The sequence below is a fragment of the Apteryx mantelli genome, chromosome 12 (genome assembly GCF_036417845.1).
Source record: "Apteryx mantelli isolate bAptMan1 chromosome 12, bAptMan1.hap1, whole genome shotgun sequence".
Lineage (NCBI taxonomy): Eukaryota > Metazoa > Chordata > Aves > Apterygiformes > Apterygidae > Apteryx > Apteryx mantelli.
In genome coordinates, this window is record NC_089989.1 from 10,571,213 (window position 1) to 10,597,717 (window position 26,505).

A 26,505-nucleotide genomic window follows, 5' to 3' on the forward strand; every position below is an offset into this window, starting at 1 on the left:
GTATTAGAGGAGTTCACTGAAATCAGTCTAAGTATCGTGGATTAAAGTATCAGATTTCATTAAAGGACAGAAATCCTGCTTGAACCCACTCCAGAACTGCAAGCCTAAGGAAGCGCTAGGGAGGAGAGGAAAGGACTGAAACAGATAGAAGTTTAACCAATTAACAAACTAAAGACAAAATCCTTACTGTATTTTAACCACAAAAATCCACAGTTGCCATGCTCACTACCAATTTTATTATTAATGGTTTTCTTCCGGGCCTAAAAGCAGCATTCTATTTCTACCAGCTTATCAAAATACAAGAAAAACATCAGTTCAATACGGTCACCAGATTGCAATCATGAAGAAATTAATTTGCAGTTTCTCTTCCTTACTTACCTGGACACTAAGATGCTATAACTTACTTTAAATGAAAACTGAAGAGGAACTCAAAAATAAAAAAATTAAACAAGTTCTAAGAGAATTACACCAGAATCTACCATTCAAATTACCACTTCTAGTGGATGTAAACTTTATGTAACTTTAATAACAGGAAATCATCAAACTGAAAATCTCCATCTAGGTAACCATTTGATTTCTTTGGGGGGGGGGGGGGGAAGTGTGTATATTATCCTTACAATGCTAGCTGTATAGATCATTTGCTAGGTTTAAGAGTTATCTCCCTCACGCTGATGACAGCATCCTGGATCCCTTTCTTGTTCCCCTCCTCTGCCCACTTTGAGCAAGCATCGCTAGCCCCATCTCCTGTCTTACTGTGTCAGGAAGTTGGCAATGACATTGTAACAAGCCCCTCCAAGACTTAGGAGACTTTTCGTACAATACAAAATTTTAATATAGACTTCCAAAAATATATATTTCATGACATGATCACGCAGAAAAGAAGTACCAGGAAGCACAAAGTACAAAATTAATAAGTTGTCTGCCTACATACTTTCTGAAATATCATACTACAGTGATTTTAGATTCAAAGTTTACGTTTCAGAGCCTGTATCCAAAGAGTTAGAAGAGCAAAAAAAGAAAAAGAAAAAGAAAAACACCAAACAAACAACAAAAAGTCAAGTCCTGTTTTTAATGGTCCTTGGAGGATGCTACTTAAACAGGATTTAATGTTCCACAAATATTTTTATAACTTATAAAAGGAAACTTTCTTCTCTTTCTTGGCTTTATCATTAATCAGTGTTTCTTCAGCTAAATTGGCAACAGATCTGCTTCCTTCTCATCTTCCTTTGAACATTAATTCAAAGTTCAGTGGCACTTCAGTCCTTTACAATGGTTTCAGAAACATCCAGAAGTTTTGTCAATCTCTTATGAAAACTATGTTTTTAAAATACGTAACTACATAGCTACGTAATTTAAGGTTATTAGTAAAACTAACATTAACAAGTATCAATAATACTGTAGTATGCATGTAATTTGATTGTCAATCGCTTTTTGTCAGCAAAGGTTCTGCTAAACCTCTCCTTCTAACTCTCCTCGTAATTCTGCCACCTGAATGACCCCATGCTGCCAAAAGTCCCCTATATTAGCTCAATTTGTTTAGTGTTAACCTATAAGGACTTTCTGTCTTTTCAAATTCCAATAGCCGCTCTGGTCATGTTGTCAGAAATCCTGAACCTGACTTAGACCTGCACTAGGAGTCACAGACAGCTGTGAAACTACACTGCCAAGAACAAGACAGCAACAGATTCCCAGCCTCTAAATTCAGGCTTCCAGACAAGCTTTATCTAGAGCTAGACAGAATTTGGGCAATTTGGCCATTTGGAGATAACAGTGTTAAGAGCAACAAGAAGGCAGAGATGTAATGTCATTTCTTAAATAGAGCAAAGAAAACATTATTAGATCAGCAGAACTGCTTTTAAGTTGATGTGGAGTAGTAAGATATCAGGGTTGAATAAGACTAGTTTGTCCACCTTTTATTTTATTTTGAAAACCCTACTATTTCACATCACCTTTCAATAAACAGTGGACAAAACACTCAATTAGGCATATTCTAAAACAATTCTAGTGATGCACGGATCAATACATGTTGACAATTAATTGAAGCATTTTTAACATTTAAAATTGATAAAGCATACAATGTATTCAAGTTAACTTACCACACAGACTCCATGAACTCAGGATAAAGAGTTTTATAGTCATTTTCGAAGTCAATCCAGCGTCCTAATCTGGTAACATTGAACTGTTAAGAAACAAATAAGCAGCTTGAAAGGCATCCTAATATCAAAAATCATGGTACATTTCCAATATTTATTCTACTGTAACAGCTTGATTTAAAGAGTGCAGTGTTTGCCCCACATCAATGAAACAGATCTATGCAATGTTTAAGCCCAACAATAGTTCAAACTAGCATCTTTACACAGACAAAAATAAGCAAAGAATGAAGTCATGAACCAAGGTCCAACAAGAAGCAAATGTGTTCAACACTACTAAACAGAAATGGTGGATCAGAGATGATTTCTTAAGGTTCAGTTGAGGTTCAACAGCCTGAAACTTGCTTGTGATTACAGTGGTCTTATTTTCTATTTTTAAACCTACTAGTCAGAGAAACAGTCAAGATCCAGAACACAGAACAGCCTACCAACTCTTTCAGCTTAAAAGTCACTTGGAAAGTTGATCTGATCTGTATCAAAACATAATCAAAGTTGAAGACGAAGAAATACTGGAAGAAATTGGTACATTACGAGAAGTTATCAAAGTTATTTCAGGGCCAACTACCTTGTTTGGCTTCCCAGAGCTATGACAGCGCTGCCAAAGAGCACAAACTGATAGGTGTTTGTCCCTATCCCAGGACAGATTATGTTTACGCCCATTGGCACTGAATATGAAAACTAATGAGTTAGCTATGCGATTCACTTGGACAAGTGGTACTCTCTTGCTAATTTTCCAACTATAGGAACTGTCAGCTCTGCAAATAACCAAGCCCAGAGACACCTGTCCTGATACAGTTACATATAGAGCAACCAGACAGTCAAACTACTAAACTGAGAATGGAGCAAATGAGTTCTTTCGTCTCTATATTCTCACACAATATTTGAGCTCCTGAGATGCACCAGTTTTGCTTCTGGCCTTTGAGCCACTCTGACATTCTATTATTAAGATCCAAAGACTAGGACTAATCATTACTAGGAACCAAGAAGCTGGGTTATTCTATTTGATCTCAGAATTGAAAAGTCTCATGCATCCAAGAAACATTTTATATTTTAAGTAACATCCAAACATTTGTTAGCCACTCCAGACAGAAAATGGACACTATTTCCAATAGGAATGCTAGAAATTCCTTCCAACATGGTCCCAAAATATTTGAATTTATTACTGGCCAGTCACAAAAAAGATGTTGAAATTAATTTCATTTCTACTTTGAAACTTATTTCAAAACCATCACTTGTTTTTGAAGAATCAAGTGATTCTTTTTTGCTTTAAAAAAAATTTTAAAGGGTTAATTTTGGTTAATATTTTGCTTTCCATATCTGCCAATTTTAACTTACTGTGTTCTCAACAGCTGGTATTTCACAGTGCTGGTTAGCCCAGTATTAGTAGCCAGTATTAGTATTTTGATTAGTAATCTGAAATACGTTTATGTGTGGAAACGTACACACATACATGCATATATGTACAAACAAAACAAAACACAAAATCCATTTACCATCCAAAGACTAAGCATTTGGACTAACCAGCACTGCTTTGATTCCATGTCATAACCTGAGCCATGCAGCATAGGAACTCTTGCTTTAAGTCAGTGCTCCATTTGTTGAGCTTCCCCACACACTATTAGGAGCCCACAGCAGAATATATACTGAGATTTTACTTACCTCCCATTCTTTAGAGTATCTCATCACAATTCCTCTGCACTGGGTGTTGTACTCCGCAATCCCCATCTTTGCCACATCCTCTGGTCCTTTGATGCCCAAGGTTTTGTCGATTTCATACTCCTGAGAGCATTGAAAACAACCAAACCAAAAGAAATCCAACACACTGCCGTCAAAACCTTTCAGGATTTCTCCAGACAGTTTCTTTATGACGTTTCTATGCATTCTGACACCAAAGCCAAATGGCCCCCTTTATCTTTTTGAGATTTTATGAGTATTGTACCTGAAATAAGCAGAAGTTCTAAAGAAAAATCCTGATGTGATAGTGTCTTTACTATCAAACAAACAGAAAACCCTACTACCTGAAATACATACTGACTAAATACACAGTTCCAGTAATGAACAGAGTAACTAGAGTAGGGCATGTGATCGGTAGGAAGCACCTGAAATCACCACACACAAACAGCAAAAGCCAGAGCAACACGCTGGGTGAAGAACTTCCAATTATCCTTCCAGCAGTGAAGCCAGGCATAAGAACAAGAGAAACATGACTGATGAGTAGGTAACAATATGTAAAGAGGAATCAACAGAAATATTTGTAGGTTGATTTATTACACATACCACAGGTAAGCCATGGCAATCCCATCCAAATCTTCTGTCGACGTGAAAACCACTCTGATGAGCGAATCTGGTTACTATGTCTTTAATGGTTCCTGCAAGAATATGGCCATAGTGTGGAAGCCCAGTAGCAAATGGAGGGCCATCATAGAAGTTAAACCTAAGATACAGGAAGACATTCTTAATTAAAATTAAGCATCAAATCCTCAAACAGGATAAGTACATCTGTGTGCCTGTGCTTCTCATGTCTGGCTTGGACAACATCAGTTTCTTCCTCTTGTACTATCAGTCAGCACAGGTGTCACCTTGGCAGAAGTATGGTGGGAATAAAGAGAATATTTCAATCTCTTCAGTTCCTACTAATTGCCAGGAGTTCTAGCAAGATTCTTTGTCTTGCACCTATAACACCTGGGATTTTAAGGAAGTTCACCATAACACTATTAAGCCACTTAGCCTTAAGATGAAGTACATGAACTGAGTACAGCTGAGGCAAAGCAGACCACTATCAGAACAAAAAATCAAACTGAACACTGCAACTTTCACACACTGCTTCTCCTGAACTACTCAAAATGCCAACATGCTGCTCCACAGTTGGCAAACATAGGTAAGAGTTGTTCCTTCTTACCTGCAGATTGCTTTCATAAACCCACCAAGCAGGAAATTAGTTTTGTAAAGACTGTTCCTACACTTTTAAGTCTTCATAAAGGGAAACATAAACAGTAACTGATACAAAGACAACATTAGCCAGCAGCAGTCGTTAACCTAACTGAGGCAGGCAAAAAAAAAAAAAAAAAAAAAGTACCAACCTTGGATTGTCAAAAACAGTTGCTAAGGCTTTTAGCAGATTCTTACCTAGGTCTATTCTTTGATTGCTTTAGGCATTCCTGGAAGCAATTAAGATTTTTCCAGAGCTTCAATATCTTCTCTTCTTCATCTGGAAAGGTTATGTTTTCTGGAACTTGATGAACCATTCTTTCCCACAGCGACAACCAAACAGGGGGAAGGGGAAAAAAAATTTTGAACAGAAGTGAAAAAAAATGGCTTCATAATGTAACTTATTATCCTACAATTCTGTATCACCAAACCACATCTTATTTTTTCCAGAGAGCTTGTTTCAGTATATCATGGAAGCAAGCACTGTATTAAAAAACAAAACAAACTATTAATCTTGATAGGCTATTACAGTGTCGTAGTCATACATTTTTTGTTTCCTATGAAAAACAGTCAAAGGGTGAATTATGTTTTGTTGCAGATTTTGCGTTTTTCTAGAGGAAAGTTTCTATGTCCAAACTGACCTTCAGCAAGTTTGTGAACTAACAAGATTGACTTTCTAATTGCAGGAACTTACTAAAGATTACTAAACAGGCAGGCTCCTTTTCACTGTACACTTGAACATAAATCTATTCTTATAGTTTAAATTCTTTAAAGACTTCTTAAAACGCTTTTCTCCATCTAACTACGCCGTCACTCTCAGGAGTGACCTAAAACCAGCTAGACTTCAGATAGCGTAGCTGAAACTCACACTGCAGTGAAAATAAGATGAACATGCAGAGAATTCAGACAAACAGCTGAGGACAAAGAATGAGGACATGAGCTGCACACCTTGTAAAAGCTCTTTCTAACTTCCAAAGTACTGGCAAAACTACTAGTCTGCTTTTTTTCCTCACTCCTCTCCCTCATTTTTTACAAAAATGTCAGAACTAAGCTACAGGGGGTTGCTTCTTTTTTCCTATTTTCAGAAGGTCTTTTTTATTTGGCGAGTTCTGAAAGGGCCCATCAGAACCCAAAGGCACTCTTCATATCTGACTAAGTCAATGAAACTCACTACAAGCACAATTACATATGAGCTTCCTTCACAACACAGAAGAGAATTTTCAACATCCTTAGAAACAGACAACCAACTACACAAGAGCTGCTTGGTGTTCCAGACCTGCTTGAAAATTCAGAGGGGACAAATTTCAACAAATGCTATAGTTAAAACTGAGAAGAAGTTCTGTGGAATAAGGATGTTTAAGAGAGGAATTCTCTAACAGATGAAAAATGGTTATGAAGGTTACAATAGAAGACTATACAGAAAAATGGCCTCTGCCACCTGTAACTTCAGCGCTACTGCTGCTTAGCGCTTACACCAGAACAAGATGAACGTTACATTAGCCTAGAGCTTCACTTCCCATCATAAAATTATGAGCCATGGCACAAAGACAGAGTCTTCTAATTTATTCAGGCTTCTCAAGTATTTGCCATAAGCAGCAACAAAAGTAAATGCATGAAGACAACACTTCAGGTTACAGCTGACAGGTGTTCCTTGGCAGCTCTGAAGTTCCAAAACATTTACTTAAATGAAGATCAGAACACCACAGAAACTGCTAGCTTAACATTTGAGCCCATAAGAGTGTTCCCCACAATAAAATTTAAGGGGAAAAATTCCACCACTCCTACTTTTTTACATTAATGACAGATCATTTCCCCCCACTAATAATTCCAAATTATCAAAAAAGACAAGAAACCCACCATTTGGTATGCAGGTGAGGGGGCGGAGGGGGGAGAATCATGGGCTGACAAGGAACAGCACAGAAAAAGCCTTGACGTATTCTTAGAAAGATAATAAGATATTGTGCCTTAATACAATAAGTCACAGTACACTAAATTTGTATGAGAGTTTCCATCATCACACCTCAAAGCACTTGAGAAAGCACTAATTAGGTCTATGCCATTTCTCATTGATAACAGCCCCAAGGTCACAGTGCCAGAGACAACAGCTGACAAAATAATTCAGCCCTAAAATTTATTTCCTAAAAGTCAGCTGATCTGAAACACACTCACTCCTCTTCCTTAGCAAAAAAAATTGAAGGGGACTAAAGAACTGCACATCTGTCTTACAGCAAACCCAGCCTTCGCAATTCAGTAATAACTATGGACAAAGTTTTTGACAACTGACCCAGAACTGTCAACTCCCCAAAATCTAATAAATTAAATACATGTTTAAGGTTTGGTCTGTAACTGTGACCGGGCTATGGAGGCTGCTCATGTATCACAGATTCCATGCGTAAATCACAGTATCACTTTTGGCCCATTTCTACTAACTGAAGCACTGTATACACAAACCAGTGTCCAGTAACCACAGGGCACAAATTCATACATACTCTTTCCAAATGCACAACGGAAGGATGTCAGAATTGAGAAAACAAAAATACTTATGAAACTTAATAATACCAGTTGATTGTCACAGGTCATTTTTTTCAAGTTACAGAACAGAATTTAAAAAAAATTGACTTAAAGACAAACCAAGTTCAGAATCCATCTACGTCTCAGCCTCAGCTGAGGAAAAAGTGAGATGAAGACTACCACGTTCAGGAAAACCATAACCAGTTTCTATACTGACGGATGAATAATTTGGCATACCCACAGCAGACAGAGTTCACTACAGTCAATCCAAGTGTTTTAAATAAGAAATAATCACTGACGACTCATCCTTTGAACGCAGGCTATCGAGTGAAAACATGAGAAACAAAACATTGCACAAATGCATCTAATGAGACAACATTTTCATGCAAGACTCCAAGTTTATTTACATAAGGATTAGTAAACACAAAGATTTTTTGTTAGGCAAATAGAAATCTCTCTGTTCATCTCCTGTTCAGAAAAAGTATTTATAAGACAATGCACTATTGGGGATCCCCTTTTATTTATTTATTTTTAAAAGGACACTCACTTTTTCTAAAAGATAGTAACATTCAATAGGAAAGGTGTCAGTCAAAGTTTGCAGGTTGTATTACAGTCTCAAACTAACGCTGGCCTTCTTATCTAGGAGAAAAAAAATACATAAGCATTAAAACCATAAAAGCAAGTTAGAATGTGTTTTGGCAAGTTAATATTAAAAACCATTATTTAATTATTCATTTAAAATGCCACTATGAATGAACTGAACCCATATTTCAGAAGTGCAGTAGGCTTAACATATGGTAGATGGGGCAAAGTGTTTAAAAACAAAGTGTATTACAAAATACTACTCATTTCATTCAGTGAAAATCAGAAAAGATTAAGAACCAATTCGAACTAAAAGTGTACCTAATGGTATTACAATGAGCAGTAAAAACCAATTGCACATACCATATTTTATACAAAAGATCTCCCAGGACCTAACAAACAGTGTGGATATGATTCTGAGTTCCTTACTAACTTCAAGAGGTTTACAGTCACTCTGAGTCATTTTATCCTTGTGCTCCATTCACCTTCTCCCTCAAACTATTACTTTCCTTAGTCTGTATGAGACCTAGGTATTCATGAACCTACCTCCATAGACTAAGGAGGAACCTCTATTCTCCACCTACATATGTCCTCCCAAAATTAAACAACGCATTCTTTTGCATACAAAATTAGACTCCCTATTTCTGCCTTTTTAGGCACTGAGCTTTGACGCAAGACAGCTTCTGGAGTAAGGACATTTTAAATTGATCATCTTATAGTCAGAAAGCATCCATTTCTAGAGCAGACAGAAACAATGAAGTTACATAAATAAATAAAAGCATACTTTAAAACCTAATCTAGGACATGACAGTTTCTGTCTTAACAAGTAATTAAGTCTATTCAAACCAAGCCTGACACTTGAGGATAGGTTGGGGAGCGTTTCAAGATCAATTCATATGAATACATTACCCAAGATGAAAAAACAGCTGAAATGGACTAAATCCCACCTGTTTCCCAGAAAGCAGTGCTTCTTTTCATGCTGAAATGTCAATTAAAGGAATGCTAAAAGAGTGAGCTGACTCATAAATTAATGCTACGTTTTGATACAAATATATCTGTAAATCATACTCAGCAAGTAGCCAGTTTTACCATATATCTTACAACTACTTAAGAAATTTCTTTTTCGTCTTCATACTACCTTGATTAAAAACACAAAGTCTCTCTTTGTGCAAAAATTGACATAATTTATCTTGAAATAACTTTAATCTACACTTTTAATAAAAAAGAAACTACTATCAAGTCAGTTAGTAAAATGCTCCTTTTTAATAGGTTTGCTACTACCTGACAGCCACTTCTTAAGCATCTCACCAGCAAAACTAAGAAAATATGCTTTCTTTAGTTTCCAGAAGACCTGGGGGTAACACTTGCTCTAGAGAGAAATATCAAATTCATTACAGCTATATTAATCAAACGTGCGCCTCCCTCAAGTTTCCCTCCCTTAACAAGCCGCTGAAGTGGAAGGCTTAAGATGTATTACACTTTGCCAGGCATTTTAGTTTCTTTAACCAATTAAAAAAATTAAGCTTTCATGGGTATTAAACTCTGCAATAAGGAAATCAGTAACTGTTTATAAATAATTATTTTCAGTAATTACTAAAACCAAGAAAAAAGTAAAGCATCTGTTTAGCGCTCAGGAAAGTCTAAAAGAATGAAACACATTATTAACGCTAATTCTTGACAAGACACCAATATTTTTAGAACTGCAGCAGCTAAGTAGGCACCTGACGGCGTCCCAGGGGAGCTGGCTGCTGAAACGCCCCGGCGCCGTGACCGGGGACAAGCCGGCACCAGCGCCGCAGAGCGAGCAGGCCGGCCGCGGCCTCGCGAGGCGCTGACAGGCGGCGCCCGTGGCCGCCCGCCCCCGCCCGCGGCGCCACTAACGGCGCCGGCTGGGCCGGGCCGGGCCGGGCCGGGCCGGGCCGGGCCCAGCGCCCGCCGCCCGCTGGGCCGGGCCGGGCCGGGCCCAGCGCCCGCCGCCCGCTCCTCAGGCCACCGCCGCCTCGGAGCCGATCCCCGCCGCACCCGGTCCGGTACCCGGCAGCCCCGCTGCGCCGGCGGGCAGTGGGGGGGGGAGGGGGGCAGCTCGGGAAGACGGCGGCCACGGCCCTGCCCCACCGGGCCCCGCCGCCGCCGCTCACCTCAGCACCGCCCGGCGCGCGCTAGCGATGATGCAACCGCGCGCGGGACAGCATGACAGGAAGCACCGGCGGCACGCCTGTCTGCGGCAGCCAATCAGCGCGCCGCGCACTCAGGGAGCAATAAGGCAGCCGCCCATTGGGCACGCCGGTCTCCCGGCAACAGTAGAGCCCGCAGGTGGGCGGGGCAGCCGGACAGCGCGTAGGCACCGCCCTCCCGCTCTGCGCCCCCTTATTGGCCAGGGCGGGCGGAGGGGCGGGAGCAGGCGCGCCCCCTGCGCCGCGGGGAGAGGCACCGCCCGCGGCCCCTGAACTGAGACGGGCTCCTACAGGGTGCTGCGGCCGCCAGCGGGAACCGGCGGCTGCGGAGCTCCCGCGCGTTCGTCCAGCTGGGAGGCAGCGCCGCGGGGCGCTGCTGCGCCGGGAAGGCAGAAGGGCGGAGCGCCTGCTCCCGGCCGCAGGGTCGCCCCACACACATGCACAGAAGAAAAACTTCCGAGATCCCAGGGGTTAAACAAGCGTGAACTCTGAGCTCGGGAGGAACGTCCAACAGTGCGCCTGAAGCCCACCTGCTCCGCTTACAGCAGGCCTTCCTTCGACAACCTGACACCCAGCACGCCTCCAGAGGCTGCGCCAAACACACGCCTCAAACTTGAACTTGGCTCCAGTAGAGGAATAAATATTCTTAGATATGTTGAGATTATCAATTCATAAAAGACTCTGAACACTAAGGAAGTCCACTCTTCCAGTCTTGCACTCCAACTAGAGAAAAAAAAAAGGGTCTTGTAAATGGGTTCCCTCCTATGTCAAAGGAAACTAAGAATTTGAAAGAACTGTGCCAAGTATTAGTACTGGCTGCCAACCATAACCCTGTGAGATTACAAAACATTTCCTTCCATCTATAGAAAGTGCTGAAAATAGCTGTGGAAAAGTTCTTGACAGTGAGAAACGGAACAGAATCCAGGAAAACTCTGAAAAGAGACACTCTTTCTAGACTACGCATTTGCACACCTTAACCACTTAACAAAAAAGATCGTGTGGAATGAAATTCAGATCAATAATGGTCTGTACAGTTGTCAGACTTCTGCCTCAGCTGCCTTGATGTAATAGTTTTCAATTACTTTTATACAGATGTACAGATTATACAGATGTAGGTAAACAATACAAGCTATCTACTGATTTTACTTTTTCAAGACTACATACACATCAACTCATTGGTCCATATAGTCCAGGAGCTCACTCTGCAGATGAGGGACACATCCAGATGCAATGTCACATTAGAGCAATTCTGATCTGCATAAAGCACAACATTTTCTGCACGGAATTTCATATGTCACTCCAGGATAAGCTAAAGGTGAACTCAATCTGCACCAAACTCAGAGAAACAAAACAGAAAAATTGAACCGAGGTCAGACTAAGTAGGACTGACCAACAGGACAATGAAAGACTGAATGCATATGCATGCAAGGAAAAAGTCTCCATTATAAAAATGATTCACAAGTGTATGTTGATCCTGGATGCTCTATATTCGAGAGATCAGTTCAGAGTGACAAAAATCTGTTTCACCCATATTGTAACTAATGCATTTAAAAGCTATGAAGAGGCCTGGGACAACTGAAGAACTACAAATGAGCAGGTCTCGGACTCTAGCGCCTGCTGCAGTATTGCTTCAACCGAGTATTTTATTTTGTCATGGTTTTGTTTAAGAGAATGTAAAGAGTGATTCAAGATTGCAAACAGGTAGCCAAAAGAGGAAGAAATGTAGAACAGAATAACTAATTCTGAGATTTTGCTTATCTTCCGATTATAGGCCTTCCTACATCCAGAAAGCTTTCTCAGTTATACAGATGCACTGATGATACTTTCAGGAATCCTTTAATTTAGTTTAAAAGTGGCTTTTGTTAATTTAGTTTGAACTTTTCTCCAAGCTTACCTGAAAAAAAAATGTTGAACAGCTTTGTACCACTTCATGAGCTATTTCTTTATACACGTACAGGTTATCAAATCTGTAAGAGATTTGGAATGAGCACTGCAGCCTCCCCCTTGTTTCACATTCTTTCAGATTCCAGAGGTTGCATTGTTTTAGACAACTGTAATTCTTGCGCCAGTGCTATCTTTTTCTTTTAGACCTTAGTTTGTAAAATGTATAGGTGATAACACCAGCTGGCTTTAAAATGAAGTACCATGCAATATTAACTCCTTTCTCAAAGGAACGTAAAGTAAACATTGCTTAAAATACATATCCTGAAGCAATGAAAATATAGGCAATTTAATGTTGCCAGAAATGACTCCATTGTTACCACATAGATTTTCAACTTGTTCCCCCCTGAATATTCTGCAATTCCCTGTCCTTCACTACAATAATAATAAACAGTATATGCATGAAATTTTACTGTTCTTATTCATGCAATGCCTTTACTTGAAACAATTTGGACCACAACACCAAGTTCCAGTATTTCATAAACAAATTAAGTATAAAGATTAGGAGAACAGAGAAGTCGATGTCACATTTAGTAGTACGCTAGTTACATGCTGAGCAAACAAAACCAGTTTGAAAACCAGAGAAAATTCGTGTAAGAGGAATCAAGGCCTAGCAAGAATAACTGGGGCACTCACCAGACTAAAAGAATGACTCTGCTCTAATTTTTCACACAATACTGTTAAAAATCATAGGCCCATCCTGAAAAGGGAATAAAGGGAAGAAATTAAGTCTCAGAAAGCCCCAGCGGCAGACTTCCCTCCTTCGCCCACCTCCCTGCTCGCCAGATGCCCACCCTCGACATCCCCAAATCCTTTTTCCCCCACTCTCCGGTTCAGAACCTCCCCCAGGCCAACGCTTGTCTGGAGGTAGCTCAAAAAAAAAAGGCGGGGGGGAATAATCAGTAAAAATAACGCCCAACATCGGGCCGTGCTGCGCCAAGCGCCTTCACCCCGGGAGCGCCCTGAGCCGCGGCCGGGCCCCGGCCCCACGCCCCCATGGCGGCCACTCCGTGCCGTGCCGTGCCGTGTCGCGCCGCGCCGCGCCGCCGCGCCACAGCCGAGCGGAGGGCCGCGCAGCTCCGCTCTAAGTGGAATTAAAGCAGCGCGTGTCCTCCGCCGCCCGCCTCAGCGGCGGGGGCCGCTCAGGGCGCAGCAAGCCACTCTCCCCCCGGGGAAGGTGGGGGGCAACGTGCGCGCCCGCACACCGGGCACCATTTTGTGAGCCACAGGAGGCCGGAGAGCCATTTCCCGCGGGCAGCGCCGGTGCCAACCAGAAGTTAGAGGCGGGGGGCGGCCCGTGCGGGGCAGCAGCCGCTCCTCCCGCCGCCATGGCTCTCGGACACAGGGCTGCGGGGCTACTGGCTCTGCCGGGCGTTAAGCACTGACTTGCTCGGGCCGCCCTTTGCCGCCCCCCCCCTCCCAACGGCTTCGCTGGGCGCCGCTTCTCCTCAGGGCCATTACGCCTGCCCGGCTCGGGCGCCTGCTTGTGCTTCGCAGGAGGTTTAAGTAGTTTGCGTACCGCTCCTGCGAAGGAGGAAAGGAGAATGGCCGCTACGCAAAGGCCTGAGCGCAAGAGGGGTTCGTGAATAGGGGAGGAACAAAATAACTCTCCCAGCGCCTTGAGCCAAACCAAAATGCGACGGAGGGAAGAGAAGAGCCAGGGACACAAGCAGAGAGCAAGAGCAGGCGCCGCGGCGTGCCTCTTCTTTGCAGAGAGCGCTGCGTGCTTGCTGGGCGCAGAAAGGTGAGGGTTTGGGTAAGAAAGGCTGGTTTGGGAGCGGTGCCGCCCCCCCCGGCCCGGCCGCTCGTGGGCCGCTCCGCAGGCTATAAGTAGGGGGTGAGCGGACGAGCCTCGTTAGTCGGCGAGGGGCGGCGGCGCTGCGCAGCAGCAAGCTAGGCAGGCGGTGTGGCCCCGCGGTCAGCGCCTTCGCGGCCCTCCCCGCCTTCCCCGCCCTCCTCCCGCTGCCTCCCGGGCCCGGCCCGCAGCCCGCTCCCCGGTCAGCTCTTACCTGGTGGAGCTCTGACAGCAGGGTAGCAGCCGGCTGGGGCGGAGGCGAGACCATCTCTCCGAGGCGGCGGCTTGAAGGTGGTCAAGCTGCCCCCCAGCCCGCAGCCGTTCAGCCAGGCTATGCGCGGTAAAAGGGCTCCGCTCAAGAAAAAAACGGAGCGGATTGTGAAAAGGTAGAGGCGCCAGGAGAGGCCCCCGGGAGCGGGGGACGCCGCGGGGCTTTCACCAACCTCCGGAGCAGCCCAGGCAAGGGAAGACGCGCACCGAGAAGGCGGCGGCGGCGCTGATCCCGCTCCCCGGCGGTGCTCGGGCAGCTCTCCGGGCTGCGAAGAGCATGTGAGAGAGAGGGGCCGCGATGTGGCGACGCGAGGAGCTGATGCTGTGCGGCGGCGGAGCGCGGAGCCTGCCCTGGGAGCCGGCGCAGGCCGGCCGCGGGGAGGGGGTGCCGGGGGGGGCCTCCCCGCCGCTGCGGCCGCTGAAGGGGGCTGAGCCGCGGCGCGGCGGCAGCCGCTCGCGCTGGCACCCCGGCCGGCGCGGCAGGCACCCCGGCGTCTCCAGGAAGCTGCTGGGCAGCCGGACCCACAGCCACTTCCAGCACTACCAGCAGCAGCAGCACGGCCGGGCCTACCGCCGCTGCTGCCGGCCCGCGCTGCCGCGGGTGCTGCTCTCGCTGCGGCCCGTCAACGTGCTGGGCAGGCGGGCGCCGGGCATGCGGGCGCCGCGCAACACCAACCAGTTCCTCATGCGGGAGAAGTACCAGCTCATGCACCTGCGGTCGGACTCGGTGGGCACCGAGAGCGGCGGCTCGGACTGCGAGATGGACCCGCTGGACATGGACTCGTACCTGGGGGTGCTGGAGAACGCCCGCGGGGCGCTCATGGACCGCGCCGAGCACGCGCGCTCCCCCGCCGGCGGCGCCTCGCGGTCTCCGCGCGGCGGCGCGGGCGCGGAGCCGGGCGCGGGGCCGGGGCCGCCGCAGGAGGAGAGCCTGCAGTACTTCCCCTCCGAGGACGATGTGATCGAGAGCGAGCTCTTCATGGAGAGGGACTTCGACGAGTTCTGCAGCAGGATCGCCTGACCCGGCCCCGCGGCCGCTCGCCCGGAGCCCTTCCGCGGGGGGGGCGGGGCGGGCAGCGGCGCCCCCGCGGGTTTATTTATTTCTCGGCCGGCCCTTCGCGTTCTTGTCGGAGGGGATTGGGCCCGTTTCTGTACGCGCGCGCAAGCGAGGGGCGGGCGCGGCCGCTCCCCGCTGTAAATAAAGTGAACTCGGAGGCGCTGCGGCTGTGCGCGCTTTGTTCGGGCCGGGGAGGGCGCGGGGGGCGCCGGGGGGGGGGGGAGGCCCCCGCGCCGCCCACGGGGCGGGCTCGGCCGCGGGGCCGGGCTGGCTGCGAGCCTGCCGCCCTCCTGCTCGCGGCTCCGGGCGGCGTGGAAAAGTTCCACGTGTGCCCGGCTCCCACCTTCTTTTTCTAGTTTCCCACGGAAAAGTAATTTAATTACCCGTGCAGGTGGAGGCCCGTCCAGGAGAAGGAAAGCCAGCCAAGGAGAAATGACCTTTTCCATAGGAACGCGGGCCAGCGCTTTTAAGGGGGAGGGAAGAAGCTCGAGCGAACCAGAGAAGGGAAAACAAACACTGCCAAGTGGTCGGGGAGCCGGGGAAGCTTCCCCGGCCTCTGCCGGAATGGCTCAGTGCGGGCACAGCAGCGAAGGTAAACACCGCGGCCTTGATTCTGCAGCTATTTATGAGTCCCTTCCTTTAAGGAAGGCAATCAAAGCAGAGGGGCGCTTTGGCCATGAGCTACTGATTGCACCGCTCTGCAATTTTTCTCCTGTAATTGGAGCATTTTTGTGCCCTCCTTATATTTATGACAGCAGGGTTTTATTCCTATTTTACCAAATACAGCAGAAAGAAATGTCTAGAAAGATATTTAAAGGGCCTCTGCACACTTAACTATGTAGATCTCTACCAACTGAACAAAGTTCTCCAGAGATGGTTAGGATTAAGGTTTCTGTATTACACCTATCTTTAAAAGACAAAATGTATTTGTATTTTTAATTGACATCTAACCCTATAGCCCTGAAAAAACAGAACTACTGACAGTTAATTTGATGAAAAAAGCTTTTAAAAGGCTAAACAAGATGCATTAAAAACACCTGCCTTGACAATCTTTGCTTCAGTTTTCAGTCTGGTCTGTGTACACTGTGACTTGAGCTGCACACATCCCACAAGTTTTCATGCAAGTCTCCACAGCCAGGTTGTTACAATCACCAACAAGGGCTGCTAGTTAATTAATACTTAGCTGTGCAAGGGCAGTCACCAGGTATTTTTGCATATAGCATCACTGCCTATAGACCCAGGATTAGCCCAGCATAAAGACTGATGAGAGCAGGACTCTTAGTTTACAGAAGAAAGAGGTGGGAGGGTATGACTGGGGTTTCTAAAGCACAAAGGTAGCAGATAAAGGGAATGCAGAACTCACCAAATGCCCAGATAGTAGAACCAGGGGGCACGAATGCAAACTAATAGGAGATTGGCTTGAAACAGTTAAAAGTACTTTACACAACAGGTAGTGCATTCTTGGAACTTGTTGCCACAGGAGAAGATAGGGGCCAATGGTATCAGCTGGTTCAAAACAGGATTAGACAAATTGGAGATGATAAACAGATACTGAAAGGGAGCAGGTAGTATACCAGTTGTAGATGCTGGGGGAGTATGAAGAGAATGAACTGCAGGAAGCAGCTGTAGCTGTCTCTTCTCACCACTATGGTGTATGTCATGTGTAGAGCTGAGAAAGTTAACTCCTCCTCCTCCTCCTCCTCCAGCACATGCATATGAAATCAGTCAGAGTCCCTCTCTGCTCACATCAGGAGGCCAAATGTAAGGCTGAAGGTTGGCTGATTTGGAGATAATGCCCTTCTGCAATTACAGACAGGCAGGAGTTAATCCTGATCTTTACAAGGGAAAACATTTTCATGCAAAGCATTTGAGATGTCTAATACCTTAGTTGTGACCCTATGAAATACCATGCCCAAAGACACCATTTGCTCTGCTTTTCCGATGAAACAAAGCTGTTGAACACATGACAGGAAGACTAACATGATGCTTATTTTATTTGGAAATAGCCATCTTGGCTATACATATAAACTTGAGACAATACAGTCAGTTTCTGAGATGCAAAACATAGCTCTTACTGACAGCAATTAGTTTGTATTAGAACCATGCCTATAGTGGCAATATTACTCTATCATAGTCATTCTAGTACAGAGGCAGAGGGGCAAACTTCTATCATAGGTATATGAAACCATAGTTTGCACCCAGAGAAACTGCAAAGATTTGATTTTCAATAAGCTTGTATTTTATTAATGAATCTAGCTCTGTAGTAACGTGTTAAATTAATGGCTTGAATGAATGTTTTTTTCTGATGCTATTTGAATAGGTATGGCAAAAACTCATTTAGGAACACTTACTTGAAACTTGGCCCTCGTATTACAGTGCTGCTGGTGTATTTGCATCATAATATGGATCTGTTGAAAACAAGCAAAGTATAGCAGGAGTGTAAATTAATAGAACAGCATAAGGAAATAATTAGAGGACACGTACTGCCTGGCAGAATTACAGAAATACCTTGTATTTTGAAAGTAAGCCCTATGTTCTCACCACTAGACAAAGCAATTTGCCATGAAGGATCCATTCTTGTTCAAGCACAGACAAACATCTTGGCACCTAGCCTTCCCCTTCCTCCCGGTGTCCTTCTCCATTGGCTTCTTCCATCACACACCACCACCTCAGACTGCCATGCTCTGTCCTGGACAACAGTATCAGACAGCAATCGAGTCTGTTCATTAGTCATGGAATTACACTATAGAGGAAGGAGGGAAAGCCAGGGGGCACAAATGGGATTCCCCCTTTCTCCTCGTTAGCTTCCAGCTGCTGTTCTTATGCCAAGAGTGCTGGAAAACCAGGTTCCCAGTGCAGTGCCACAAGTGTCACATATTCATCAGATGAAGGGAGCCAGAAAAAGTCTTCGAGTCCATACAGAGCCAGAATGTGCAGGTGTTTGACGATGCACCAAGGGCCAATCTTCTCACATGATATGGCCTTTCTCTCCCTTTGGGGATCACCTATCTTGAGACCTTCACCCATCTGATTATTTCTTTTCTTCAGTAAACACTGGATTTTACTTCTAACTTTACATTACAGATCAGAGGTAACGAATTAGGTGGGAATTTTCTCCACATTGTATCACTTCTATTATTAGTTTTGTTATCTCTAATAGAGGAAGCAATCATCAGCTCAAAATAGCATTCCAATGAAGAATTAAACAGCAAAATCACTATCAACACTTTCAATGAGGAATCCTCACGTTTTGGCCATCATCTCTTTGCTTGCATATTCACTGTCTCACTGCACTGTGTCCACCCTAGGCTCATCAGCAAGCCCCTATTCTGTTCATTTAAAGACCTTTTTCGGTTGTGTGACTTACATTAGGTAAATCTAGCTTGTATGTAAATTCTCTCATGTTTCCTTTCTTTATCACTATAAGCACAAACTGTATTTCTTAAGCATTTGGAAAGTACCTACCTTGTAATGTGTGGAATCACAACTAACACCTTAATATTAAGTTTGAAAGTACTATACAAAGCTGAAATTCAAAACCTAACAAAGTTGACATCAAAGGTGGGAATAGAAACTAAAAGCTCTGACTTCAGAAGATCAGAAGGTCTTCCCACTGGCCAATAAACTCACTCATCCTCACAAGCTTCACAGCGACAGGCTTTACACGTGCATCACGTGCCCCAACGCATTTCTTGTGCCCCTGTCTCAATTCTCTGATGGGGAAGCAGATGGCAAAACTACAGGAACAGTTCTCAAATTGATCAAGGATATCTTTGGACTCACTGTATTTCATATCTTCAATCATTACAGCCTACTCGAGTCCATTTTGCTTTGATAGTTGGCTTCTATGTTATTGGTTTGATTATCATTGTAATCTATCAGATCGTATTACAATGACACATTTAACACTAACTTTTGTGGAGGAAGAGGTAGATGAAAAGTATTATCAGCTGGGAAATATATGCCTGTGTTATGACTCACACCATAACTGCTGTATGGCCTTTTGCAAAACATTAAGTATATGATTGTAAAAACAGCAACATTTTTAGAAAAAATATTTCCACCTCATTTTCATTTTTAAATAGCTTCACCAGAATACATTTTTTATAGCCACACCCCAAATACAGGAGAGCTTTAGAGTACTAGTTCTCCTGAAAAAAAAATGTTTTTAACAGAACCATAATGGATTCTACCATATTATAAATCAAGTCAGTAAATCATGGAATTTTGGTAGGAGTACAGTTGGAAATCATTTATAAAAATATAAGTTTATGCACTGCATGTGCAAACTACTTGGAAGTGCATAGCAAAATAGGAGGAAAGAGTGAGGCCTGTGATACACAGAGGCTATCCTCACACAACAAGGGGCTACATCGCAACTTGCGTAACTTATTTCCACAGCCAGCCCATGCATGGGAGGACTCAGGATTTGGGCAAGTCACCTGAAGAAAAAGGCGTTGGTAATATCAGAAGCAGAATTTCTCTTTTGTGTTAGAAAAACTTCAGTACATTATGTTGAGCATGTAGACAAGCAGTTTGTTTGCATGGCTACATATTTGTTTTGAAATCTCAGGCAAAGCAATCACTCAATCACTTCCCTTTTCCACCTGGACACTCATAAAAAATCTGAGGATGTTGAAGTCATGTGTGGCGTGATAGAATGGAATTTGACTATCCGCTCTAGTGTGATTGACCAGTTTGCTGTCACATGTTTCAATTGTCTCTCGTTAATTTTTTCTAGTTCTTTTACTCTTTACAAAAGAAAACTGTCAGTAGAATTCACATTTGGCTTTTCTAACCCTTTTCTTTTTGCTGGATCAGGAGATCCTTTTCCAGCATGCAAGGAAATAACTTACCTGGAAAAAACACAAAGTTTTGCAAAGACTGCAATAGTTTCACATCCCCCTGCAGGTGATCTTTTAGAAGGAGAAAAGGCAATTTTTTCTCAAAACCCAACACAGTATCTTGGGCATTTCTTAATTCTGCAACTTTCTGATCTTTGAGCTTACCAGAAAAAATACAAATTAGAACAGCATTAATTTACAAGCAAAATGGTAACATATATAATGCTACTTAGAAATTCATCAGTCCCTGTCCATCTTTAACTCAGCTTCTTCCTTTTTCCCCATGTACTCCCATATCACTTTCCACAAGCATGTGGTTCTGTTAGGGGGTATGAGATGGTTATACAACACTTGTCCAGCCGTAAGGAAATTAAGGAAAGTTACTTTGGGGAGATTTTTCTGATACCTCAAAGACCATAAAAATAGGATTATACTGAACAATGTTCTCAACTTTCTCAAGAACATCATGTTTACGAAACGAAGACACACTTTCTGAAAAATGGGAGAGAAGTTCAGCATCTAGATATGAATTCTGCTAGGATCCTGGGAACTACACTTATTTCACATTCTGGGTAGGTCCAGCAAGTATACTATAAATTGTAATGTTTCTTTAATATGAAGATTCCTGATGTATTGTACCATAAGCACATTCCTAAGAAATCCCCAGCTGTTGAAGGAAGTGAAGCCATGGCAGCGCCCTTTCTTTCTGTAATACACCGTATACAGAGTTGGAGACTTTTGTTCGTTTGTACGCAGGGTCATACACTGTTAGAAGGCAGCGGAGAGCCTTTTGGGGCTCACAGGCAGTCCAAAGGGGATGTTCGGGGCAATCCTGCTGGCCACAGCTTCTCTTACATGGCAGCCTGTGGTTTCAAGGACTGCCCCTAACTCAGGTGGTTCCTTGTAAGCCTGCATACAGGCTTCCATCCTGAGAAGCAAGAAGAAAGCTAGAGTGAAATGAAAAAATCTTGACAAGAGCTGATTCTTGGACTGTCAATATATCACATGGAATTAATTCGTTAAAGACAAATGTATTTTTTTCCATTTGGAGTTTGTTTTACTACAATCTTTGTTATGGAACTACATGAATTTTTGCAAAAGCTACATCTTATATTGCTCTGCTGATCTATCATGATGGAACGAAGCTGTGCCTCAACACCTGTCTTTGAACAAAGCACGTAAATTCACAGTTAAGGAGGGATATGAGTAACATTTCCTTGAGATGGTGGGGCTGAGCTACCTTAATAATTCTCTCTTTCTTAAATCATACTGGGGTAAAACTTACCATCACTTACAGCCATATCATTACTACATCATATCCAGCTATGACATGCTAGTTTTAGTTGTGAAACAAATAAGTAAAATATCATGCAAAAAGAAGCTTTCATCTAAAGTGCAACAAATACTTTTGCATTTCATACTATCTTTAATATTAACGATCCTTTTATCAAGACATTTTGCTGTGAAAAGAACTAAATGATTTATGCAATTCAGAAGAAGACAAAGATTTCAAAATAAAAATTTGATTTATGTTATTCTTCCATTCCTCCTTCTAGTGTTACCTTGGAAAAAAAAAAACGAAGCCTAGCAACAACAGATTTTAGCATAGTTGAACACACACTGCCTAGTACAATTACCCGCGGCCAGTTAAATGTCTTTTCCGGAAGATAAATACTTTATTTAATAGCAACAATTTATCTAAAAGTTGGTTCAAAATAATTAAAATTCCAAGCTCCATGGCAGTCCTTTTAAACATAAGCCAGCAACTTCTGCCAAGTGAAAGAAAATAAGCCTCCTTCTGGCATGCCCGAGCATCTCAGTGAGGTTGAGAAGTGTGCTGTGCCTTGAATCAGGAAAGTATTAGGGAAGAACTGTCTTTCCAGTATCCCTGTGCACTCTCTTGAGAGCCCGAACCAGCTACAAATTGAGTCATTGAGCTTTGTTTCAACAGGAATAGGAGCTCCCAATTTATCAAAGCAATATGCTAATTCTGCTATTTCAAGGGTTCTTGTAAGAGTCAAGTCAGTGGTAAAAAAAACTTAATACCCATCAGCAGTGCACATCCATCCTTAACAAATGAGTCACTTCAGCAGTGCTACCTGTTAACAAGTTAAAGGCACAAAGTTGAGTTTTTCCTCTTTGTTACTATCACTGAAGCCTGCCCGGACCAGCATTCCCTAAATTACCTTGCTCCTTTTAAAAATTACCTTTTCCCTCCAAAAGCAAAGTCTGTTATTCAATTCCTGTCCCTAATTAGCCCAGAGAATAGCACCGTGCTGACACAGCTATACTGCTTCCAAATCTAGAGCTGCTTCTCATGCCTTTTCTGAACACTTCTTGTACTGTTTTTAGAGTTGCACACCTGCATTTTGGGAAATAATGGAGAGAAGAATCTTTGATTCCTGCATTTATACAATTTGTGTCCACAAGATACTCAATAGAGACTTGGATAGAGGTCATTCCTGCAAAGATTGTGATCTTCTCCACGTGCTGACTGCACAGCGTCTGGCTAAATGATACAGAAGCTACAGAGTCAGGGTTACCAACTGCAGTGGAGCTCTCGTCAAGTGCAGTAATGCAGCCTGCAGGTCTCATAACTGTGCAGCAATGTACAGTGAAGAGGACCTCAGTCCATCTGCCAGGGCAGTGAAAGATTCTGCCAAGCACCCTTTTCCTCCTTACCTGACCACGCAGGTGCTTGCTCCCAAATGTGACAAAAGCGAGAGGAAAAATAAAATCACTACTGCCCTCTGGTATCCCATATTACTACATGCGGTAGACAGTTTTTGACAGTTAATGATTTGACAAGTCTTAGGGAAAAAGAAGAGGAGGGTGGCATTTCCTATGTATTACAATCGTATCACTACAATATCTTCTTGTGGAAGCCGTGCAGTAGATTCCAGCTAAATTTTATCATTTTAAACAGCATAACTAGTGCAGTCTGATCTCCAGTAAGCTTAGGCCTGGCTGTTGCCTGAATTATTTTCAACTTTTTTATCCCAGTTCTGCATCATGAATTCATCCCTTACTGATGACAGAAAATTCACACAGGAGAAAAACTTAAACTGAGAACTAAATCCAGTGTTTTATAATGTATGAACTCCCACTGAGGTCTTCATGGAACACAGAGTCACAGGGGATCTGTCTTGTGTGGATTCTTTGATGTCCAATAAAGGTCAAGTTTATACTGCATTCTTTAATACAGCATCAGTCTGTCTGTCTCTTTTTCTCCCTTTTTGAGCAGAACTCATAGGTATGTCATACCTTTGAGATTTCTACATCTCTGTTGGCTCAAGAAGTTATTATAAGGGACAAATAACATGCAACAACAAATGCATGCAACAACAACATCATTCTTAAGAGACCACGCTAGGAAAGAAAAAATAGTAACATATATATTTTAAGACTTTTGAACATGTAAATGTTATTATTCTGTAGTTTGTATTAAAGTACTTCAAGCATTAAGTTTTACAAATGCACACAAAAGATGTTATCCTTACTGAAAACTGTATGTTAATACAAAGTTAGTACTCATGCAATTTTGTAAATAGATTATGAAAGAATTTAGCTTGTTCACTCCTTTCAGAAAACTAGGTTGGTATACATCTATAACTGATATAAAAGCATTTTTGAATAGTTTTAATATTCCAACAGAAAATGTTACCGCCTACTTATGTATAAAATTAAATAGAGCACAGTGGATTGTGGTGATTATAAACATTCAGTTTTAGACCCTATCTGAGCTTATTTTGTTCCCACAAACATTTTTCAATGAGGAAAAAACAGTCTTTTTTTATTTTTTTTTTAAACCAGTGACATCAACACTGACCACTGCCAGTTACCAAGTTTCAGAAGGAGGAATTTTCTCCCTTTGCCCTCAGTACTATATATATATATATATATAGTAACAATATGAATTATCCAAGTATGGAATTATATATTAGTTTATGTATTTCATGATTTATTCCTGAAATAGCTATACCAGCACTCAGCATGACAGAAGCTGTACGTGCACAAGCACACATGTGCACATACACACACACACACAATAAAAAGGCAAAATTTTAGCAAGTCTCCCAAATACCAAGAAAATACCAGATGAAAGAAGATAGATGCTTTTATTCTAATTGTGCCTTATTTCAGTTTTTCATCCCTATTTAACTAACCCATGTTATGAGAAAAGGCAAACTTTCTCATTTCAAGAGCTGCATCAATCTCTCTAACAGATAAGAACAGTCCTGCTAATGTATTTCAGGCCATCAAGAAACTCTGCAGGAGGGAAAAGGACAGTGAGAGGCAGCAAGAGAGAAAGAAAACATTATTTTTCTGCTCCTGTTACTGATTACTGCAAAAATTGGAAAAAGTGCTGGACATCTACATAAGGATGTTTACATAAGGAGTACAGTGGTAAAAGCAATACCCTTCTAGAACATTAGACATACTCACAAATAGATTGGATGTTTCCCTGTTCTGTTCGGAGAGGAGAAGTGAGCCAGGCATGTTAGAATCTGGTGTGCCTTTGGATCCGAGACATGTACTGTTTAATCACCCATGTAAAGATCACTCTGGTCCGTATAAGGATGGAATAATCAATAAATATTTTCCTAAATGCAGGGATTATTTCTCTGCTAAAACCTCCATGAGAAAAGTCACTCCTGAAGGGCTAGGAAAAGGCAAGACCACAGATCTACTCCATCTTCAGCTGTCAAACAGCACAACTGATGGTGTGTATGCTGGGGCTTTTATAGGCCAGCATGAAGTACGTCAACACAAAATCCTATTAAAAAAAAAAATCTCAAGATGGACACTCCCAAAATCATAAGATTTGCTTATATTACTAATTTTATAGTCATTGATTATTCTAAGTTTTGTTTGAGGAGGAAGCTTGGGTGGAGAAAGCTAATTTTCCATCAGGAGTTTATAGCTTTTGAAGGAAAACTGCCAGGCTTCTAAACATGTGACATTTTAGGGGGTCAAAATCCAGTCTTAAAAAGCATGAGCAAACCTTCTCGTAAGTGATTAGAAATGATTCCTACCTTCTGGAAATTATCTTTCCCCTTATGTGTTCATATTACTCCATTTGCTTTAGCAGCCTTCTCCTTTCCCCCAATTTCCCTGCTGTTTCTAAACATCACCTGTTTCCGCCCCTTCCTCCACATCTTTCACTGTCTTGTTCTCCTTACAGTTCCTACGCACCAAAACTTGGTCCCAAAAGAACTGTAAACATGGAACTGTAAAACACATAGGACATCATAATGAGAAACTGCTTCACTTTCAAAAGCAAATTGATTGTAAAGACACAATGATCACGCTAGCTGTAACAGGAAACAGCCATTTTCAATACAAAAAAATTCACAAGATGGCAATATCTAAGGACATAAGGAATACATTACTGGTCAGACCAATGATTTATTTAACTCAGTGTTTGAACTCCAAGAGCAGCAATAGGAGAAGCTGGTGAGGGGAAAGCATGCCTCTGCCTTTCTACTATTTATTCCTCTCGTATTCCCCCAACATCTACAATTGTTATGCTAACTATTGCCTTTACTTTATGGACCTGTCATAACGAATTTGTCTAATCCCTTTTTGATCAGCTGACACAATCTGCCCCCACCCTGTCTTCCTGGGGCAAGGATCTGATCTAGAATCTGTTCTGTACTTTCTTTCAAGTCAATCACCTACTAGTTTAAATTTATGCCCCCTCATTCTATTCTGAGATTTGGTTTTGTGTTCAAACCTTGACCATAACTGCCCTGCCTCCTCCTCTCCAGACGAAACACTGCAGCCTTTTCAGTCTGAGCATTTCATCATCATTCACCAAATACTTCATACAGAGGAGCACTGCAAACATTTAATAATTGTTCTATCATCTTCTTCACTTAGTCCTCCAAAAATCTCTGGGTTTTTGAAAGGGATGAGGAAATACTTATTAAAGAGAATTTACACAGCCTTTGTCTGCCCTGTCATTGGGCCTAGCAGTCACTATCTCTACCTTTTGAAGGCTGTGAAGGGCAGAGTAACAGTTTCTCAAAGAAAATATGATTAACTACTGCCATAATATTTTTTCTTTTTAAAATACATCAATACCCACATTGATTCCCAACCTCTCAGTCTCTACTGCAGCATATTTTGCATCATGTAATATTATTGCTCCCCTATTCAGGAAATACGAAAACTGACAAAAAGACCAGCCTTAATGTAAAGTGGTGTAACAGGAAAGGAGGATTAGGTACCTGTCTTTAACTACTTTCAG

The 26,505-nt window shown here is 42.8% G+C and overlaps 1 protein-coding gene, 1 long non-coding RNA gene and 1 other non-coding gene across 6 annotated transcripts in view; all 3 read right to left on the reverse strand.

Annotated features, from left to right (window-relative positions):
* Positions 1-12,982, reverse strand: part of IARS1 (isoleucyl-tRNA synthetase 1) — a 111,242-nt gene extending 98,260 nt beyond the window's left edge. For 3 of the 4 annotated variants that reach the window (XM_013945289.2, XM_013945290.2, XM_067303174.1), the window contains exons 1-7: positions 12,923-12,982; positions 12,240-12,312; positions 8,137-8,228; positions 5,277-5,396; positions 4,428-4,584; positions 3,810-3,929; positions 2,097-2,179 (exon numbers count right to left, since the gene is read on the reverse strand). In XM_013945289.2, coding sequence (XP_013800743.2) covers positions 2,097-2,179; positions 3,810-3,929; positions 4,428-4,584; positions 5,277-5,395 — 479 coding nt within the window. In that variant the 5' untranslated portion in view covers position 5,396; positions 8,137-8,228; positions 12,240-12,312; positions 12,923-12,982. Of the gene's footprint in view, positions 1-2,096; positions 2,180-3,809; positions 3,930-4,427; positions 4,585-5,276; positions 5,397-8,136; positions 8,229-9,892; positions 9,990-12,239; positions 12,313-12,922 lie in introns of those variants that run through there. The other variant, XM_067303173.1, reaches the window with a different exon arrangement.
* LOC136993238 (small nucleolar RNA SNORA84) lies at positions 7,417-7,551 on the reverse strand. Its single transcript, XR_010885474.1, has one exon. It is a non-coding gene; the product is annotated as a small nucleolar RNA SNORA84 (small nucleolar RNA).
* Positions 12,983-15,641: 2,659 nt separating the features above from the next.
* On the reverse strand, positions 15,642-24,815 carry LOC106486652 (uncharacterized). The gene is made up of 3 exons (XR_001292914.2): positions 24,699-24,815; positions 17,760-17,816; positions 15,642-17,208 (listed from the first exon to the last, which is right to left on the reverse strand). It is a non-coding gene; the product is annotated as an uncharacterized lncRNA (long non-coding RNA).
* Positions 24,816-26,505: the final 1,690 nt, after the last annotated feature.